The following is a 21577-nucleotide window of genomic DNA, read 5'->3' as shown; positions in this document are numbered from 1 at the left end:
ATTGGGGAAGCAACAGGAGATAACAACAGGTTCTTTCATGGGATCCACTCCAATAAGAAAAAAAAAAAAAAAAAAAGCTTCCCCCTCACCTTAAAAAAAAAGAGAAAGAAAAATAAAGACTACAATTACTAAAGAAAATATAGGTAGGTATAAATATACATGTAGATATATTAAAAGAAAACCACAAAGAGACTGACAGAAAATAGGTGGCAGAGACGTAGACCACAGAAAAATGGATCAAGTAAAAGAAGCCATGGAGGGAATAAAGTAGGAAATCATAACGGGGATATATGTTGGAACTTTCTCTGCATGATTATTTGAGTCCTGATTCTTTTGCTGGGATGGTAACGCACGCTGGCTTGTGCATTTCTCCTTGCTTGTTGGTGGTAGTGTTGGTAATGAAATACATGTTTTCTGTTGTTAATTTTAATTTCTAAATGTCATTGCCCATGATTTCAGTCTTTCAGTTTTAGAGGGGAAGGCACGTATCAATGGTCTGGTTGTCGATATTGTTTGCCTTTGAGATGAAAAGAACCAAGAGTCACCAAAAGGACAGTCAATCCATTGGCAATGGATAAAGTGTATGCAGTCTAAAAATGCTACATATTCTAAGTGATGTGTCCATAGAGAGAGATAATTATTGAACTATTCTCCAACAAAAACCCAAGTCCCCAAAGTCAATTTATCTTGCCACAGACCCATATATAATCTTACATTTAACTCATATTTTTTGTACTTTTATTTTGGAAACCTAGTCCTTTCCTTGTCTACATTTTAAAAGTAGTTCTCTTACATCAGTCTGGGTATGTCGCTGACAGCCACTGTCCCATCATGGGTCTCACTCTCTCCATCTTCCTCCTCTTCCTCACTACTTTCTGACTCCTCACTGGAGGAGGAGTAATCAGTCACCTTCTTCATTGGGCGGTTTGTTTCTTCAATCCGGAGTTCTCTTAGTTCTTTGGCTAATGCCGTCAGATCCTATGAAAGAAAAATTTGTTCAGCATATGAATGGTAGATTTGACCAAAGCTACATCTCTCAGCAAGTCAGTGCTCCAGCTTAAGCAACAAGAAAAAAAAGCTCTATATAGAACTGTGACAAACATAGTTACTGCATGGAACTAAGAAAATGATGTTTGTAGCATGTAGAAGCTAGAAAAGAAAGATGAAATCAATTTAAACTTTGTTCAAAACCAATAGCTAGACTGAGACTGTTCAGTTCTGAATATATATATGTACATATGTGTATGTGTGTTGTATGTATACACATATATACAAACATTGGGTTCTCATTTTATTTTGGAAAGGTGAAGCTGGTCACCCCCAGAGTTAATGGGAAAATACATGGGATTAGAAATTGTACCCCGGTATTCTGGGACTCCTGCCCAAGCCACAGTGATAACTTTTCCCCTCTTGTGATTGCTACTGTACCAAAATCTAGCATCAGTCATAGAACAGAGCAATTCCCAAGGTTCCAGCTACTACAATGACTCATTTGGTGTGTCATCATTCCCTGGAGAATAGAGGTACCACATCAAATCATGGCCCATCCTAAAGCCTAGCGCCACTGAAATTTACAGTCACAGAACTGAATTAATCAAGAGGAACAACAACAACAACAAAAAGAGTTCTCTTCCAAAATGATAGGTATTTCATTTTCTTTTGTTTTAAATTCCAGTCATCTGGCAAAAATCCTGGTGAAGAACACTAAAATGAATGTGCAAATACCAAAAGGAAGAGATAATTTTGAGTTTTCCATGAGTATGATGAAACCTTTAGCCTTATGGATGTGATGATGTGGTATTTAATCACCAGGCATACTGCAGGCAGTGTGCTGAATATCCGACTACCTTTTATTTCACATGCTTTCAGAGCAATGCAGAGGGAAGCAGTTCTGCAAAAGCATGGCCGCTCTAATTTGCATGGGTTAAACTGCCCATGGCACACAGCATGCAAATGAGGAAAAAGCAATTTGACATCAGTCTTACCATTTCTCCCTATATTAGTGACCCATGTGGGAATCAGAGCATTCAGTGAGAGACAGGGGATTAGGGAGAAAGAAACTCATTGAAAAATACTAAATCCCACAGTTTTCTATGGCCATATTCTCTCTTTATTTCAATCCAAAAATGTACACATCCAATTCACCTGATTGTAGGATTAGAGCAACCTGGGTGATGACATTTGATAATCTATCCTAACTGGTTAAAAGAAAAGCTGTGATAAATGTGTATAGTTAAATTATAATTTTATTTTAAGAATACAACAAGACATTATATTTCTCTACTGCCACCTGTATGTCAGACATTACTATTTTGGTTCACACTAGGAAAGGAAATGCTCTAGGTGTTTTACGTGGTCTAGAAATTTAGGCAATTCATAGTGTTAACTGAAGGGTCATTTCTTTCTAATTTCATAGAAATCAAAGGGAAAGCAAAATGACTTTTAAATTTGTCTTGACGACACCTGATTTGAAACCCTTAAAAAATGGAAGCTTCTCAAAATTCAACCTTTGCATTACATACAAAAACACACTTGGCTAGGGCTTTTGCACACAGGCACACTTGCACATGCCTCAATCTCAGTGAATGTATTTGCCCCATCTGTGAACGTGAAAATAGAATTGTATTTAAAAGGCCCAACTGTGTTTAAATATAATGTATATTATAAAAAGAAGAGGAAAACCATAACATAGGTATAATTGCATGCAAATTTATTTCTGGTTTCTTTGGCAATTAGTCAAAATAAGAAAAGCTAATATCTGAATTTCAACTTTTACTTCTTATTTCCTCCAGGCAATTGTCAATGCTTATCTTTATCAAATGAAGAAGAAAGTGAAGGGTATGCTATTCTTGAGTACTTTGGGAAAATAAAGTCTAGATATTTGTCAAAGCTATGAAAGAAAAAGGATATTATCATCCTCCAAACCAGTGAAATAATGAAAAATTAGATCAATTTATTTTGTATTCTGATATCTATATATTAGGACCGTGTTAAGTCTCATCAAAGAATATAGCTAGCATTTAAAATGTTACTTGTTATTAAGAATTACATTTTATACAATTTAAAGAGAGAATATGGTTTAAAAGAGTTTATTTCCATTGTCAATAATTCTGAGTAAAATATAATACTATTGGTTATGGTTTATTTTAATTAATGATACATTTTCCCCAGTGCTTTATTTTCCTTATCTCTGACATTTCAAAACGAGACAAAGGAAATTCTAAAAAATCAAAATTATTTTAGAAATATTTAGTCCACAGGCTACTGATTTAAAAAACTTTCGCTTGTTAAAACGACCTACATTTTTCTAAAGATTGTATTTAGAAACACTTTAAAGTTCTGAACTGCTTAATACTTTTGCTTTTAATTATAATTTTTTGCTTCTGTGTTATTAAAAAGCTCTGCCCTGAAACATTAGAAATAATTGAAAATTTCCTTTAATTGTTAACAGTTTGGAGGCGAGACATATACGAGAATCCCTTTGAAAAGGTAAAAATAATGAGTAATTCAAAAGTAATTATCTGTAGTCAAAGAAAATTAATCTTCGATTGCTGAGAACCTATGTGTTCAGCTGAGGTTTTGTTTCTTATCCATCCAGTATTGAAAAATTTATAATAGCAAAGTTATAGGAAATAAACACAGTCTAATATTAACACCATTGGGTTCAATTCCATTTTCATATATTTTATTCTTTGACAATACAAATTTCCCCATATAACGAGCTTTCATGGTAATTTATTACTTGGCTGTCTCAAGCCTGGAGCTAAAAAGTATTTAAAAAACAAAATAAAATGCTGTTTATCATGAAAATGTTTGAGAACATATAGCTAAAAAAGAAATATGGCAAAATGGTAAGATTTTTTGACTACAGAGTAAATGTGAAGATAGCTAAGAGGCTTCTTTAACAGTTTTTAGAATCAACTAGATATAATTTTTCATTCAACAAAGGTTGTTTAACGATTATGCACACGTTGACTAGAAAGGTGCTCTTTTAGGTCCCTTTTTAGAAACAACATAGTTTAGTCAAATATTAGTTCAATTTTTGAACTATTTTGTTTAAATTTTTTTAGCTGTTTTTTTTTTTCTCTTTGTATTAAACTGTTTTCTTTTTAGGAACTCTAAAGATATGACATTGGGCAAGCCACTTAGTTTCAATATCCTCATCTGAGGGAAAAGGGGGGTTGAACCCTTAGTTATTGCTCAAATTCCATCCAATCTAAATTGATGTGCTCTGAAATGTTTGATTCCCACATATTAATTAAAAAAAAGTGGTAAAAACAGTGTTTTCTTATGTATATAATCTTTGTGAGACATATTTAATTGTGCCAACAAAAAAGGAACATTTATTTTCAGACTATATTAAATAATTAGACTATGCTGCAAAAATCTCCTATTCCATTAGAAAGCAATGTCAAATTAATGTACACTCCCACAAATTAATTTTTATAAAAAGTTAAATCACTAGCAATAACAATCAACAATATTTCAAAAATGATTTTTAGGTTTTTCATTTCAATCCCAGTTATCTAAATTGTAAAAACAGTGTGAGGAAAGCCCTACCAAAGCCTATGAATGGAGAAGGGAGAAAGGTGTGGTTCAAAGTTTCTCAATTATGGCACTGTTGACATTTTGGGCCAGATAATTCTTTATTTTAGGGAGTTCTCTGTGCACCATAGGATGTTTGGCAGCACCCCTCTGCTCTATCCACAAGACACCAGTACCACTGCCTCCCACTCTCAAGTTGTGACAATCAAAACCGGCTCCAGATTTTGCCAAATGTCTCCTAAGGGAAGAGGAGCGGAGGAATCAGCCCTGGTTGAGAGCCACTGGGTTAGGTAGAACCACTTTATTTTAGTGGTTTGGATCAGTGATACTCAAGAGATCGGGATAGGGCTTTTCTAACCCTACATAGCTCCAGAGATTTTAGTAAGCAGGTCACACCCCCTCAATTATTTGTAATGACTTATACCTCCATTGCCCCCTTTCATCTCTGTCCAGTGTGGTGCAGTACACCAAAAATAAGTAGAGCAATTTTTCAAAGCCTAAAATATTATCGGTTAACCAGATGAAATCTGTGAGAGCCTTTTCCTTAATGAAAGCCCCTCCAAGCCAATTTCTGAACTCATGTATTTCCTCTTGAGTTGTGCATATGCACAACCGTTTTATTGGGAACTGTAGCGCCAGAACTTCATTGTCTTTCTTTACCTGTTCTGGGAGAAAAACTGACAAAAGTTGTGATAATCCCTGTCCTTCTCGCTATTATGAGAGCGAGGGGCAAGCAAGGCCATGGCACAGAGCAATTAAAAACACACTCCCCTCTTCCCTTTCTGTAAATGCCATCCACACACTGCAAACATGCAGAGTCCCTTATAAGCAACAATCCTTCAACTATGATTATAACTGTCTCAGTCACTCTGGGTGGTGAGGTGGCCATAAGTCTGAAAAAGTGAAGCTCTTTGGTGAAGACCAGATGCATGGAAACATGCTTCTCCCATCTGCCAAAATAGCTCCATGCCTCTGGTCCCAACCTTAATCAAACCCTTGGCTTTCTGCAGCATGTTACACATCATAAAATGCTTTCACAAACATTACCTTAAATGATCCTAAACAATCTTGTAAGTGGGATGGGGAGGTGTTTTTATTCTCATTTTACAGATGGGGAAACTCTGGCCCAGAGAGGTTATGAGACTAGTTTCAGCCAGTTATTTACTGGGGGAGCCAAGATTTGAATGCAGCTTGCTGACCTCAAAGCCAGTGCTTTTTCCATATAATTTCACAAAAGTAGTGCTCAGCAGAACTACAGCTTTAAAGCCATGATGGTAGTCTTTAGATTCCATGCATTTAGGACTCTTTGCGAGGCCTGGATCTTAAAAAAACAAATTCTACTCTGCTGTATTCATGCAGGTCTGACAAATAGCAGTAAAGCAGTCATCCTTCTTAGCAAGCTACCTACGACTGACAAAGCCATATATTTTTCTAATGGAAAACGTCTCCACAGATAAGGAAATAAAGTCACTTAACTTTCCAGGATTCATTAACTAAAGCTGATGTTGCTGCTGATGCTGTTGTTAATGTCCCACAAAATTAATCTAACAATACCTACTTACTCCTTGTTCACAAATCACACACACTAAATTTGGAGTGCCCTAGAATGATACCTCTTTTCTTGTTAGTAAAACTGCTGAGAGCCATTCCCTAGCAAGGCTGGCAAGTACAGGTTTGCTATTGGAAGATACTGGAAGGAGAAACTGCCATTAATAAAGCATGAATACTTGTCATTAGCCAGACTGGAACATTGGAAGAGTGACATTTTAGCTTAGAAGGAAGGTCTCTGAAGCTATATGGGTAGGTCTGAGGGTCTTAAAACTGGCTTCCATTTGAAGGGGCTCTCCTCCCAGCAGATTGCTGCAAACCGCCTCCCAGCAGATTGCTCCCACTGGCCACCTTTCTGAATGTCAACATTAGGAAATAAGTTTAATATTTACATTTTGTGAAAGCATGACCAAGAAAAGGTAATACTAACCTCATCTATAGCTTTTTTATAGCTCTGAAATGAGAGGAACCCAATCCAGAAGAATCCACAGAGGGAGGAAAAGCCAGCAGAAAGGCAGCAGATTAGACACAAAATTGGAATTGTTAGTACGCAACTGATAAATACAAAAGGGCGAAGAGAATGTCAACCCAGAATGATGCAAATCTCTTCATTATTACTCTCAGTATACGTCCTTACTTTAAGATGTTAAAAAAGAATAAACCAAAAAGCTTCACGCTCATTTCACAGAAAAGATTCTCAAGAGATTTAAATAGAAAAAGTAGATAGTAATTCATCCCAAATTAATTTTCAACTTTCAAATTTCAGCCTCCTACTCCTCTTTAAGACTACTTGGGGGTTTATCATGTTACAGCAGTGAAGCTGAATATTCAGTTGTTAGGACACCTGTTGGACACTGCTTAATAAGTTTGGTCCAGAAAATATAGTCCTGGAGGTATGAAAAATAGCAGAAACACTGTAACATTAATTCATGTGGAAAATAATATGGGGAAAGGGTAGAAGAGATTAGAGAAATTCACAGAAAGTACCCAAGCCTCTTTAACTTCTTCTTTCAACATCTTTTTTGCCAAAGTTGCTGAGTAGAAATTATGGAATAATAGAAGTTGTTTCTCCTCCTGTTGTATAGTTAAAGGACTGCTAATGATCAGCAAATAGCCAAGGCAGAGGAGGCAATCCAAGATGTCTTCGGTTCTTTCCTAATCAGGGATGACTTTCTGCTGGATGTTTCTAGCATCTGTTCTTACTAATCTCGACAATTTTTGTTCGTATCATGAGTGTATCCCCAACTACTTAATCCTGTGGGTTCTCTGGTAAATTAAGAGTTCAAAACTTTTGGAGAGAAATGCACTCACAGCTGGTCGACTGGGCCGGGTAATGTCCCTGGATTCTTCTGGTTTCACCTTGGCAGGCTCATGGGGGAGCACAGGTGATCCTTCTGACTTACTGTTGGCTAGAGGAAAAAACAGAGGACCAAGAAAGAGATGGCCATCAAAAAGTGCTGGCTCAGGTTCTGAATGAATCATCTGTGATGTGTCATCACATTGAGATTACTCAGTGGACACGTCATTCACTTGGGCAAATCCTCAAGCACATCCATGAAAAATATAATGTTCAGGCAAACACATTTAGGTTTGTCACCTGGAAATCACTAGTAACAATTTTAAAAAAAAAACTATAGCAAGTACCATCACCACTAGAGCACTTCTTATGTGTCAGGCATAGTGCTAAATGCTTTCTATGTCGGTTATCTCATTTAATCCTCACTCCAACCCAATGATGTGGCATTATTTTCCTATTTTACAGAACACAGATTTACAAAGATGACACAACTGTCCTGAGGTCACACTGAAATTATAGACAGAGCTGTAGTTCTGATTTCTGAAAGTCCTATTCTCAGTCACTATGCTAAACGAGCCTCTAAGGTTCTATGCTTGTTTTCTTCTCTTATCATCTGTCCAATCAGGATAGGTTATTTTGTTGAAATTTTGTGAGGGAAAAAAAAAAGAAACTTATTGTATTTGGTGGGATGGTTTTTAATTGGGGATGGGAGTGGTCTCAGCCATTTAAATATAAAAGAATGAGGTGAGGGCAGGAAGAAGGTTGTTACAGGAGAAGGGCCCTAGACTGGAGGTACAGAGCAAGGCAGACCCCGACAGCTGCAGAGTGAATAGCCTCTCTGGGGTCTAGGAGCTTACAGGTAGAGAAGATGCAATTTAGGGTAAGAGAGGTTGTTTTTATTTTTTAAAAAGGAGTCTTTCTTGGGCAGGGACATACTGGGGATACAAGAGCGCTTTTAATCCAGAAGAACAAAGGGCTGAAGGAAATAAAAAGTAAGCCTGAACCAGATCACAGAATTAAAATGGTATGTGTTTAAGTTTGGTTTATTTAAACATTTGCTCTAAGAATATGAAGTTGCCTATAAATAGAAAAAAGGTAAGAGAATGGCTGTTTTCTTTCTTTCCTTTATGTTTTTTAGAGACGGGGCTCTGTCACCTAGCCTGGAGTGCAGTGGGGCCATCATAGCTCACTGCAGACTTGAACTCCTGAGCTTAAGCAATTTTTTCACCTCGGCCTTCCGCGTACCTAGGACTACAGGCATAAGCCACTACACCTGGTAGTTTTCTAAATTAAGGAAATTTATATTTGGATCAAGGCAACAAAGACATACAGTAAGTACCTCTGAGATGTGCCACTGATCAGAAGAATGCATATAGAGGCAGCTGTTGACCAGTCCATATCCCAATTAAGAGATATGAACATCAATCACATGTTAGATATCAAGCTTTTAAAAATGGAAATACAGTGATTTATTTAAAACCCTGAAAGGGTATTAGGAGATAAACTAAGAGTATTAGGAGGTGGTATGTAATAAAGAGTGTAAGAAAGAAAGAAGAAATGAAGGTTCTCATCAGGCTTTCATCAGACAGAGAAACTTTTAAGTACGTTAATGTTTGTCAAATTGCAATTAAAGTACTGGTCCTTCACTTGGAAGCAAAATTATCTTCTGAAGAAGTTGATTCAAAAAGAGTGAATTTTAGCTAGCTAGAAACAATGTATTCTTACGTATCATCACTTGGACAATAATAATGTTTTTCATAGGCTTCCCCATTAATGGAAACTAAACAATGATGAATAATTTGAATTAAATATTTAGAGAGGCTAATTTTTACCTAATAGGAATAACCAGAGGAGTCATTTTTTTTTTTTTTTTTTTTTTTTTTTAAGACAGAGTTTCATTCTTGTTGTCCAGGCTGGAGTGCAATGGCGTGATCTTGGTTCACCACAACCTCCGCCTCCTGGGTTCAAGCGATTCTCCTGCCTCAGCCTCCCAAGTAGCTGAGATTACAGGCATGTGCTACCACGCCCGGCTAAGTTTTTGTATTTTTAGTATCGATGGGGTTTCTCCATATTGGTCAGGCTGGTCTTGGAACTCCCGACCTTAGGTGATCTGCCTTCCTCGGCTTCCCAATGTGCTGGGATTACAGGCGTGAGCCACCGCGCCCAGCCTAAATATGTTTTTTAAGTCAAAGATTTTATTCCTTCCTTCAAGTGTATTCTACATTAGTCTTCATTGAATTTCATTTTGAGAAATACATGGTATTCTGAACTATGTTTATGAACTATGTTCAGAATACTAAACAGGACAATTGGTGCAATGGGTACAGGACATTTGCGGGTACTTGAAACTCTGAAAACGGCAATCAAACAAACAGAAAGTCAGGTGACTGATAAGTGACTGTATTTTCAAGTAAGTCTGATATTTGGTGATCTCCCTGGAAAACACTAGTATCTGACATAAGAAAGGATTTTGTCCATACTGATGGCACACACACAATTAGGGACAGTGGCCCACTCCCCTGAGGAGACTGAGGTTGAGAGCAGTGGAGGGGCTCTTCAGGATCACACAGTGGTGGCCATGCCTGGACTAGAGTCAGGAAGTAACTAACCTTTTTTTCCCCGTCCACAGCTTTCCTCCCAGGCAGTATTGCCAGGTAAAGGTAAGAGAAAGTTTTACCTCGAACTCTGGTGCGTTCACTGGATCCAGCTTGTGATCCAGGCTGGGAGCCTCCTTGGGAGCTGGGCTGGGAGCTGGGTGTGCTGGAGCTGGAGGAACTGCCACTGCTGGTCCTCTGCAAAGGACTCTCCAAGATGGGCTCAGTTCTCCGGAGATCAGGGTTGCTGTGTGAGTGGCAGAGCACACTGGTTACACAGACCTTGCCAGTTTTGCAGATCACATATCTGATAAGGTTTAATACCCAAAATATATAAGGAACTCAAACAGCTCAATAGCAAGAAAACGAATAACCCAATTAAAAATGAGGAAGGGACCTGAATAGTCATTTTTTAAAACGAGACATGCACATAGCCAATAGGAATATGAAAAAAATGCTCAACATCACTAATCATCAGGAAATGCAAATTAAAACCACAATGAGCCAGGCATAGTGGCCCACACCTATAGTTCCAGCACTTTGGGAGGCTGAGGTGGGAGGATCACTTGAGGCCAGGAGTTCAAGACCAGCCCGGGCAACATAGTGAGATCCCATCTCTACAAGAAATTAGCTGGGCATAGTGGCATGTGCCTGTCATCCCACTTAAATGAGAGGCTGAGGTGGGAGGCTCACTTGACCCCAGGAGGTCAAGGCTGCAGTGAGCCATGATCACGCTACTGCACTCCAGCCTGGGCAACAGAGTGAGACCACGTCTCAAAAAATAAAAACATAAAAAAATTTAAAAACCTCACCAAACCACAATGAGCTATCACCTCATACCAATTAGAATGGCTATTCTAAAGACAAAAGATAATTAGTGTTGGTGAGGATGCAGAGAGGAGGGAACCCCTGTACCCTGTTGGTGAGAATGTAAAACAGTACAGCCAGTATGGAAAACAGTATGAAGGTTCTGCAAAAGACTAAAAATAGAATTATCATAGGATCCAGCAATTCCACTTCTGGGTATATATCCAAAGGAAATGAAATCAGTATATTGAAGAGGTAGCTGTACTCCCGTGCTCAGTGCAGCACTATTCACAGTAGCCACAATATGGAATCAACCTAAATGTCCACTAATGAATGAATGGATAAAGAAAATGTGATATATCTGTCTCTCAAAAAGACAAATACTACATGATCTCACTTATATGTGGAATCTACAAACACCCAACTCATAGAAACAGAGAGTAGAATGATAGTTGCCAGGGGCTTTAGGAAGGAGAGAGAATGGGAAGATGTTGGTCAAAGGTTACAGTTTCAGTTGGACAGCACGCATAACTTTTGGAAATCTGTATACCATGTTGACTACAGATAATAATAACATATACTTGAAAACTGCAAAGAGAGACCTTAAATGTTATCACAAAAAATGATAACTATGTGAGGTGATAGATATATTGATTAACTTGATTTTAGTAATCATTTCACAGTATATACATATATCAAAACATCATGATGTACACTGTGTAGATATACTTTTTATTTGTCAATTATATCTCAGTAAAGCTAGGGGGGGACAAGATCTTGCCATTGGTAGACACAAGCATAGTCCAGTCCCCAGTGCAAGGAAATAAAAAGAGCACTTATAAGACCTTGAGAGGAAGGGGTCAACAGAAGATGATAGTCATGCCTTCCTCTATAGATTTCCTGATCAGCTACTGGATGTGGACAGGATGAACTCTTGTTCATCACATTGAAAGTACTAGCTCTGGATGATTAATCTTCAAAGAAGGCTTTCTTATAAACATTTTTTTCTGTGTTCATTGTAAAAAAACTTGAAAAATATTAAAAGGGAAGAAATAAGGAAGCAACACACATAATCTCTGCACCAGGAGATACTCAACTATATTTTACTACTGTACTATTTACTCACTTATGCGTGGAATCTACAAACATCAAACTCATAGAAACAAAGAATAGAATGAGAGTTGCTGGGTTTTTTTTTCTTTTGTATCTATAGAAGCATACTGCATATTCAGTTTTTTTTTCTTTCTTATACATGGAAGCACAGTGTATATTGTTTTCCATCTTGCTTTTTTCCCTTACTGCACAGTGAGCATATTCTTATGCTGTGTAATAGCTTCATTAATTGTCTATTATATAGATGAGTTACCTTGACCATTTCTTGACTGTTAAATATTAAGGTGCTTCCAATACATTGCTGTGACACATAACAGTGAGACAATAATCTCCCTGCACACAAATAGCCAATCACATTTCTATTTCCTGAGGTTAAAATTCTTTGGTGAAAAGGTGTAAGTTTGGGGTGTGTGCTTGTGTGTGTGCATATGTGTGTATGAGTATAGAAAGGCATGACAAATTTTCACTGAAGTAAATGTGATGGTCCATTTCACTCTATACAAGGTTTTATGCTAAATTGTATCTCATTATTTAAGTACAGTTTTTAAAAGTTACTGAGGTAGAAGAATTTTTATTCATATTTATTTGCCATTTGTAATTTCTCTTCTGTGAATGCTTAATTACGTCCTTTGTTCATGTAGCTTGTGGAGTCTTTGTATTTTTTTATTATCTTCTTGCAGGAAGTCTTTATATACTTAGGCTATTACTGAAGGGAAGACGGTTTTTTGATATTTATTATAAAATGCTAATTTGGCCAGGCACAGTGGCTCACGCCTATAATCCCAGCACTTTGGGAGGCTGAGGGAGGCAGATCACAAGATCAGGAGATCAAGACCCGACTAAAAAATTAGTCGGGCATGGTGGTGAGTGCCTGTAGTCCCAGCTACTTGGGAGGCTGAGGCAGGAGGATGACATGAACTTGGAAGGTGGAGCTTGCAGTGAGCTGAGATCGTGCCACTGCACTCCAGCCTGGGAGACAGAGGAAGACTCCGTCTCAAAAAAAAAAAAAAAGGAAAGCTAATTCAAGACCAAATTTGTTGGTAGGCTACTACCCCCATTTAAAAAATATATTACTATATTTGTCTTCATATCTTTACCGCCACCAAAAAAGCAGTATTCATTCACTCAGTTACTTTATACTAGGCACTGGGTCAGGCATTCGAGATATGATAATGAACAAGACACAGCTTGTGCCCTCTGTGAGCTTAGCTGGATACACACAGCCCATTTCAACATGCTTTGCCTGTGGTGAGCACAGAGCCATATGGAAGCATGAGACAGGATCACCTAGGCCAATTTTGGCCATGAGGGAAGCTGTACCCAAAGAGGGGACATCTAAGCAGTGGTAGTGGGAGGCAGCTGCTGAGGATTTTATGATTTTTGTTTAAAAAAAAAAGCAGCATTCTCAAGGCTTCTATAAATCTCTTCCTTTAAAGTTTATAACTCATAGGCTTTTTTATTTTTCTGTTAGATTTACACAATGCTGGGTATGGATAATTTAGGGAGACCTGAAACTCAGAGCTCAAATCTACTGCCATCCAGATGCTGAGAAGAGAAACATCTGATGTCAGCTTCCTCTCTGTTTCTAACATCTTCAGTTCCTCAAACAGAATTTGTTAACATTTACCATACAGCTATGATTTTAATGCTGTGAGATATTACATTAAAATGTAATTTTATGCTTCCACTTTGCCCAGTTTAAGAGTACCAAGTATGTATCAGGTACTCTGTACTGTGTTGGATGTTAGACATTTCTCCCATCCATTTGGATATGACCCATTCCTTTGAGACACTATTAGTTTAGTCTACCAATAACCCAGTCACAATGGCAACTTTATAAGCAGCAATTAAACCAAATTAATTTCTTTCTGAAAACTCAAGAATCTTGCTTTGTGGTAATGAATCTGTCAGAAACATTTGATTGAGTAGAAATAGATAGTGACTGTGGGAAAATGCAGCAGAAAACATGTAAAAATAAATATGTTCCATGATTCATTAATTTGATCATATAAATGTAGACCCTAACAATATTATCTTTGAAACTCTTGTGGTAAAGGGGTTGCTAAGTCAACTTAACTGTAAAATCAGTTGCAGAGTGATCACTTGTAAACTTAAGAAAAACTTCCAAAATTCTTGATATTTTAATGGCATTCCTTTGTGAAGTAACTATTTTTATGACAATTGTTTATATCTAATTGACTAAAACAGATTCGGCTCCATACTGGAAATACCCTTCATTTAGAAAATGTCTAAAATGATAAATGTGTAATACCTCTGAAATAATCTACATTTCAAATTTTTCATTTTTTAAAATAAACAATCTCATCTCTTTTAATTCCCAAATAGCAAATTCTTCCACACTGCCCTCTTTTATTAAACAATAGTGGTCAAAAATTATTATGCATAATTAAATCCAAAAATATTTTCTCTAAAAAATGTACTGCTCACCAACTGTATTACAGATTTAAGAATGGTGAGCATGTTAAGGTTTCTTGGAGTTGCTCTCATTTTGTGGAACGGCAGTGTTCTTTGTATTACAAAAAGATAAAAAAAATCTCTTGAGAGGAGGGTATCTGGTGATAAATGCTCTGAGTTTTCTTCCCTGGTGGTTGTGGTGTGGTAGCAGAATAGAGCTACTTGTTCTAATGTAGCACTCCTTTGATTATTTAGCCAAAACCTTTGTGTTAAGCACCACTTTTGTGAAACTTACTGGACCGGGATGAGGGATGGAGGAGAAGCATGGGCCACAGGGCATATAGTCAAGTTACAACATAATCATGGAGATGAGATTCATGCAGAGGAGACAATAGGGAGCATGGCAAAACTGTATGTTGTGTGTGAAAGAGACTAAGTATTGTTGCCATCTGGGGAACAATTAGTGCAGACTGGAATGGTCGACGGGAGTATTATGAAGGAGAAAGAACTTGACCGCGGTTGGAGCAGGAAGGCTGGGGAACAGTCGGAGCAGACACAAGGCTAGGTTGTTTTTCCTGATGCATGTGGGTGCAGAGAGGACACCGGTCAAATCAAGTGCCAAATCTGAGTTAGGAAACACTGGGAGAGTGGAGTGATCAGAGGAAAAGGGCGAGTTGTATAACAATGGCCTTTAAAGCCTAGAGGAGAATGTGTACCTCCCATGGTACATATGAACGACTGACCAGGAGAGAGGTAGGCAGACCAGTTTAGGAGGCTGCTGCCAAGTCAGATGATGAGGCCTGGGCAGGGATGTCCCGTGTAAAAAGGAGCATGGGCATTAGCAGAAGCAGCTGGGATAAGCCTACGTCCCCACTGGGCTCAGAGTCTCTTCCTGTGTGAAGCTAATTGGATCCCATGGGCATTAAATCCCTGACCAGGGTCTCATTAGTACAAGTTCTCCTCACCAGAGCTAACTAGTGTGGGTGCTGATCTTAATCGGTTGCTATTTTTGCTGCTGGAGACTGAAAGAAGTATTTAGTCTCTATGTTACCACACATAAAAATAGGGAAAACTTTACAATGCCTTTTCTACCTTTTCCTTTGGTAAAACATGAGTAGTCTGAGAAAATGTCATGCTGTTCACATTTTTCTCTCCTTTATTATGTATTAAATGATCTGGCCTTGGGGCTGTGGGGTCTGAGATAAATGCTCTTAAGAGGATCAATTTCAGAAGAATCCCAGGAAATAATAGATATCCCTTGTTCACATCTGAACTGAGCCTATTCAGATCCGAATGTGTAAAAACCTGAAAACATCCAAATGGATTTCTTTAAATGCTAACTTTTAGTTCAGGCATTTGCCATCCTGCAGATAACGCTGCTAGGTCTATAAAACTCACAGTAAAGTGAAAATGTGGCAATTATTCCATTCAGTTGAATCATAGAAAGTCAAAACAGAAAATTGGGATTACAAAGTAATTTTGTGGCCCAAATACTTGGGCCAAGTCTTTAATTAACTGGCTGACTGCCAAATTTCACTTTATTTTGTTCTTTGATGACACAGCCAATGAGAAGAAATGAGCCATAAGAAAATAAGTTTGGGATGGGACACAGAATTAGTTTTTGAAATTAATCATTTAGTCACTGGGTTGGACTGGGTATTTCTGTCTTAATTTGAATCTTTTCATATTCAGAATGTAATTGATGAAATTTTAATTTGCTTTAAAAAGCATACATATATCAATGTTAAGTATGAAAGTGGCTGATTTTTAAAAATACTATTTTGAAACGGTCAAATCACATTTTGATTTGAACTTAACTGATCACCTTCACAGCATAAGGCATCTGTGAGTTTACATAGCAGGTGAGAATTGCCTATTGATATTGCAGTCTGAGCAATTCCCAGCTACATATACATGAGAAGGAAGGACAAGGAACAGCTGCATGGGGTCAGGGTGACTGTGTTATCTACCAGACTTTAGCCATCTAGGAAGGGAACGATCAAAAGCATGTGATGACACTAGTTCTAGCTCCAGAAGGGAAGTGTTTGCAATATAAATGGGTCTCATGGGACAACAACTTTGAAAAGGTAGTAAATATCGCAACATAAGGGTAAATACCAATAAGATCAAGAAGAGGTGTTAACAGACTCACTAAAGCACATGGTGAGAAAGGTGGGGACAAAATGGTGCTGTGTCAGTCAACAAATCAGGGGCTGTTTTGCCTTGGGAAAATGAGGCAGCAAAGCAAGCTGCACCCAAGCTGTGCCAAACAAATTAGCACAGAATGATGCTCAAGAATGTAGACTTTGGTGCAAGGCTATCAGCTCAAATCTTGGCTCTACCACTTACTACTTTTGTCACCTTGGACACATGTTAATTTCAATTTCTCCTTCTGTAAAATGATGGTGATTATAGTCAACACCTCACAGAGTTGTTACACTGTTTAAATTAGTAAATACATATATATGAGACATATGTGTATGTGTGCTCCAGAGATGTTCATTAAATACAGAAATAAATAATAAATTGCCCTGAATCAGGCAGAAGGCAGGGAACTGCAGGCATTGCCCAATAACACTTTTTTGACCAACTGATGCCTGCACAGCTGTACCTCCTCAATAATGTATATAGTTAAAAATATGTTCTCTGGTGGGGTGTGGTGGCTCACGCCTGTAATCCCAGCACTTTGGGAGGCCAAAGGCCAGCAGATCACAAAGTCAGGAGATCGAGATCATCCTGGCTAACATGGTGAAACCCCATCTCTACTAAAAATACAAAAAACTAGCTGGGTGTGGTGGCGGGTGCCTGTAGTCCTAGCTACTTGGGAGGCTGAGGCAGAAGAATCGCCTGAACCTGGGAAGTGGAGGTTGCAGTGAGCCAAGATTGCGCCATTGCACTCCAGCCTGGGTAACAGGGTGAGACTCTGTCTCAAAAAAAAAAAAAATTCTCCATAGGGCTCTTTGGATTTGGTATGGTGCCTACCAACAGTGGAAGAGTGACATAACAGGGCGTTATTTTGGGGAGAAGGAAGGATATTCAAAATACTAAAAGCTTTATTTTTGTCCTGAAGTTACAGGTACGCCCTTGCATACTGATGATTTTAATTCAAGAGTCTTCTCTTCAGGGTACTAAGTAGTTTACTGATTTAAACATATTGTGTCCCAAATTATCAAAAAACATCACATATTCTGCAGTTACTATAAAACATCTTGCACCTAGTAACTTGAGTTCATTACTACTAAGTGCAGGAAGCAAAAACTGAGCTTCTTAACCATTAGGCTCTGCCTTGTTTTTCTTTGTTTTAAAAACTGATTTAGCACAACAGTGGTTTATTTCTCAGTCACATCATAATATATACAGGTAGAACTGGTCTCCTTTGATGGTTCTCTAAGTGGTGACTTGGGGGTCCAGGTTCCTTTTGGGTTGAGACATGTTACCTTAAACTTATGGTCCCTAAGTTTGCCACAGAAGAGAGAGATCTGCCTCTTTTAGTTAATGCACATATTTACTTCAAAGCAAAATAAGAAAGTGACGCAAGAAATACAATTTTGCCCCTACTGGTACCTGCAGTCCCAAAGAGCAGCAGGTATATTATGACCCCTTGGCCCTAGAGTCAGGCAGTTTTGGTTTGAGTCACTGGGTCCCAGGGCCACATGCAGCTTCAGTATATATTTGCTGAATTTAGCAAATGAATTAAAAAATGACGGTAACAAAACATCCTGAATCTGTCCTTTATTAGCTGTGTAATTTTTACTGGAATCCATTTTAACTTTGCTAATTTTCTAGTCACCCTTGGGAATCACTTTAAAGAAAAGACTAGGAGGAAAAACAGAATATTGACCAAGTACAGGAAAGCTTAGAAGCACTGTAAAGGACAGGTTATTTAAAAGCAACACCTTTTAAAGAGGCTATATGGATGGGTGGTCATCTGACAAATGGCACGAAAAGAACTATAAGGACTTCATTAGGACCAGCAGAGAGTAGGAGAGGTCTGTGTCACAGTAATGGCCCCTGGCAAATCACATCTCCCAGTGTCCCTGCCCCGGTGGAGTTCCTTTCCATACTGACTCAGGGCTTAGCCAAGTGACTTGTGATGGCTAATGGGTTATCAGCAAAGATGATGCAAGCAAAGGCTTCAAAAGTATTTGTGCATTGGAACTTTCTCTCTTGAAATGCTCTTCTGAAGTCACCAAAGGGTAAAGAAGCCCAGAATGAAAGACCACATGGAGCAAGAGGTGCAGCAGACCCATCCGCTCAGTGCAACTGCACAAGTGAGCCCAGGTGAGAGCAGCAGAACTCCTTAGGCAACCCACAGCATCGTGAGAACTATTAAACTGTTATTTTTTCAGGTCACTCAACTTGTGATTATATTGTGCAGCAAAGGTGAACTAAAGATATGGCTCTCACAGTAAATAAACCAAATCTTGAAGCTTTTAAAAATGCAATCCAATCTAGAGCTGCAAATCTGATTTACATCTTAAATGTTGGTCACATGGCGATACATGATAGCATAAAAAGGGGTGTTCTGTAGGACTGTCCTACAGGCAGAGAAGAGGTTTCTTCACCCCCAACCCCCAATCTCTGACTTTCATTGTAGGTGAGTAACTCTGACCTCTTAGCTCACTTCATCCCTTCCTCTCTAAGTAGAAAAATGTTAGCTGTCTCTCACAAAGTCAGCATTCTTTGGATAAAGTATAATATACAAGTGGTTCCAAGAGGAAAGGCTCATTATTTTGTAAGCCACTGACCATCAAATACTAATTATCTTAGGCCTTAATGTCATTAAAATAGCACTTCAGAGGGAATGAAAACGGCTTTTTATATGACTATACAATGGTAATTTTCTCTCTTTTTGGTTGACAGAAGGAAAAATACTTAAAGTGGAAATAATACTTGATCTAAAGAAACTAAAATTCTAAGCAACTGATCCAATGAACAGAGCCCCAGGGGCAGGGTTCAAAGGAAGCAGCAGCACTGATAATTGGGGATTTATCACTGCTTGAAGAGGGGCACTGATAAAGTTCAGGCTGGCGATCCAGCACTAACGTTCCTTTGGCTGCCTGGTCACAGTGGCTCTAGTCTTCCTCAGTGCTGCTTAGCTGCTTAGCAACGCGAGCTCAGTGTGAATCTGACAAGTCACTGGAAAAAAATGGCTCATTCAGAGCCTCTTGCAATTGGTAATTCCACACAGAATGGGCTAGCATCTTTGCCCTAAAGGGATTCATGTTCTTAGTATAGTTTCATGTTATTGCTGGGCTGACACCTTCCCTAAGGCTTTTCACTTGAAGAGGAAAATTAAAGCTTTATGATTTAAAGCATTCCATATTTTAAAGTATGTGCATGTAATCATAAGCTTCATTTCCAGTCATTCTCTCTTACTAGCAAAGGAGGGTCCTTTTATTATGAACACAATGAAGAAGAAAACAGCCTGCCCAATCACATCCTTTTTATAGCCTCAGCAGAGGCCATTTGCTATTTCAGTTGATCCTAAAAAGTGATGTATTCATCATGAAAAATCTGAGGGAAGCTTGATGAACTATAACAGCAAACAGCATCTGTTACCACAAAAAATCTGATTCAGACACTGTAAAGATACTATTTACTTTCCAGCTTCTTGAGCCCTCTATACCAACCAGTGGAAGTGGATGCAACTTCCTGACTATAGGAATGTACATTATTGATAGGAAATTCTCGAAGGAGAACACAGCAAGAGTGGAAGCATAACTGTATTTCAGTGACATTCGTAATGCCAAAGAGGCAACTTCCTCATAAGAGCTAGTTCTTCTATAACTGCCAAGCTAGAGAAGCTCTGAAGAGGGTCACTATTTCCATGGTAATTGCTTTGTAATGTCTCAATGGTTTCCAGGGCATGTTTCTTGAACTGATGCTAAAAATCACCTCGAAACAGGCCATAACAGGTCATTTTGTTCTGCTGACTCTATAAAGTGTTCTCTGAAGTAATGGTTTAGGGCATTGCAACCAGATTGATATTTGCAATTTTACTCTCAGATTTTAAAAACTGTCAGCTAAGGTACATCTGATTGGTTTCCGGGTTGCCCCATTAATTCATGAGCCCCCTACTGAATACTGATTTCTCTGAAAAGCTACTGAAGAAATAAAAGGCATGTGTTCTTCTGGACCATCAACATTTATAGTGCACATGGAAAGTCAACATGCCTCTGAAGTGAAAAAAGAACACAGACGTTTCTAGGAAAGCAATAATGACAATGGTGGGTAGGAGTTTTTTCTTTTACCTTAACCACCTTCCTTCCTTACCTTGCTCTGATGGGTTGAGATCCTAGTCTGGGTCCCAGAGCACTACCATTCCCAGGAGAATTCTTTCTGGCTAATGCTGGGGATATAGAAGTTGTTCTTTGAGGCACCTGGAAGAAACCAGAATTCAGAAATATTTTCCATAAAGTAGCTTCCATAGCCTATTGTCAGAAAATCCTTCTTTCCAATGATTTGCCACAAGCCACAGAAACTATCTGAAACAGTGAAGAACTATCTTTCATTCATTCCTCAAAGAAATATTAAACTCCCTAAACAAAATCAAACAAAGGTCTACTGGCAAAAAACAATGAGCAAATTTGGGAACCATTAAAGAGGGTCATCCTCAATCTTAAAAACAAATTTAAAGATAGGTAAAGCTAATAATTTTGATACACTGAGCTAAAAATAACTGACCTCTCTTGGTTGGGCAAAAGTGGTAAATACCAGGAATCTCTTTAGGGTATCATTAACTCATTGGAAGTTGCATTAGCTGAGAGCCACCCAGATGAAGCAAGTTCCATTTTTAGCTTACATCACAATAAACAGATAAGGAAATAATGAAATCTGGTGAGAAACTAGAATATCAGGATAGAGCTTAGGACATAAGTCATGTTGGTGAGCTCAGAGAGAACCTACCACAATAGATCCTGAATGTTTCTACTTTCTACTTGATTTGCAATTACGTACTAAAACCAAAAACCTGTGTTTTGGTCAATGAGTGAACTGTGTTTTGGTCAATGAGTGAACATAACAGAACATAATACAAAGGAGAATTAATACTGAAAATACTGGAAGGATCTTCAAAAAGGATGTGTAAGTACCAGTAAGACTGGAGGAAAATGTATTATCTTATCTGGCAGAAACCTAAGGTAGAATTGAAGTATGTCCCAATTTATAAAACAGACATTTAAAAAATGAAATTAAATATTTTATGTCTACTAAAGGAGTTCATTATTTAAAAGAATCATATGAATCCTAGTATAGA

At 38.2% G+C, this 21577-nt stretch overlaps 1 protein-coding gene across 6 annotated transcripts in view; it reads right to left on the bottom strand.

Moving 5' to 3' along the window:
• TNIK (TRAF2 and NCK interacting kinase) overlaps positions 1-21577 on the bottom strand; it is a 402893-nt gene that overhangs the window by 41070 nt on the left and 340246 nt on the right. For all 6 annotated transcript variants that reach the window (XM_030929436.1, XM_030929450.1, XM_010360215.2 and 3 more), the window contains 4 exons: positions 20596-20702; positions 10068-10231; positions 7405-7502; positions 794-978 (listed from right to left, as the gene is read on the bottom strand). In XM_030929436.1, coding sequence (XP_030785296.1) covers positions 794-978; positions 7405-7502; positions 10068-10231; positions 20596-20702 — 554 coding nt within the window. The remainder of the gene's footprint in view (positions 1-793; positions 979-7404; positions 7503-10067; positions 10232-20595; positions 20703-21577) is intronic.

The sequence above is a fragment of the Rhinopithecus roxellana genome, chromosome 1 (assembly GCF_007565055.1).
Source record: "Rhinopithecus roxellana isolate Shanxi Qingling chromosome 1, ASM756505v1, whole genome shotgun sequence".
NCBI lineage: Eukaryota > Metazoa > Chordata > Mammalia > Primates > Cercopithecidae > Rhinopithecus > Rhinopithecus roxellana.
This window is presented reverse-complemented; position numbering and strand designations above follow the sequence as displayed.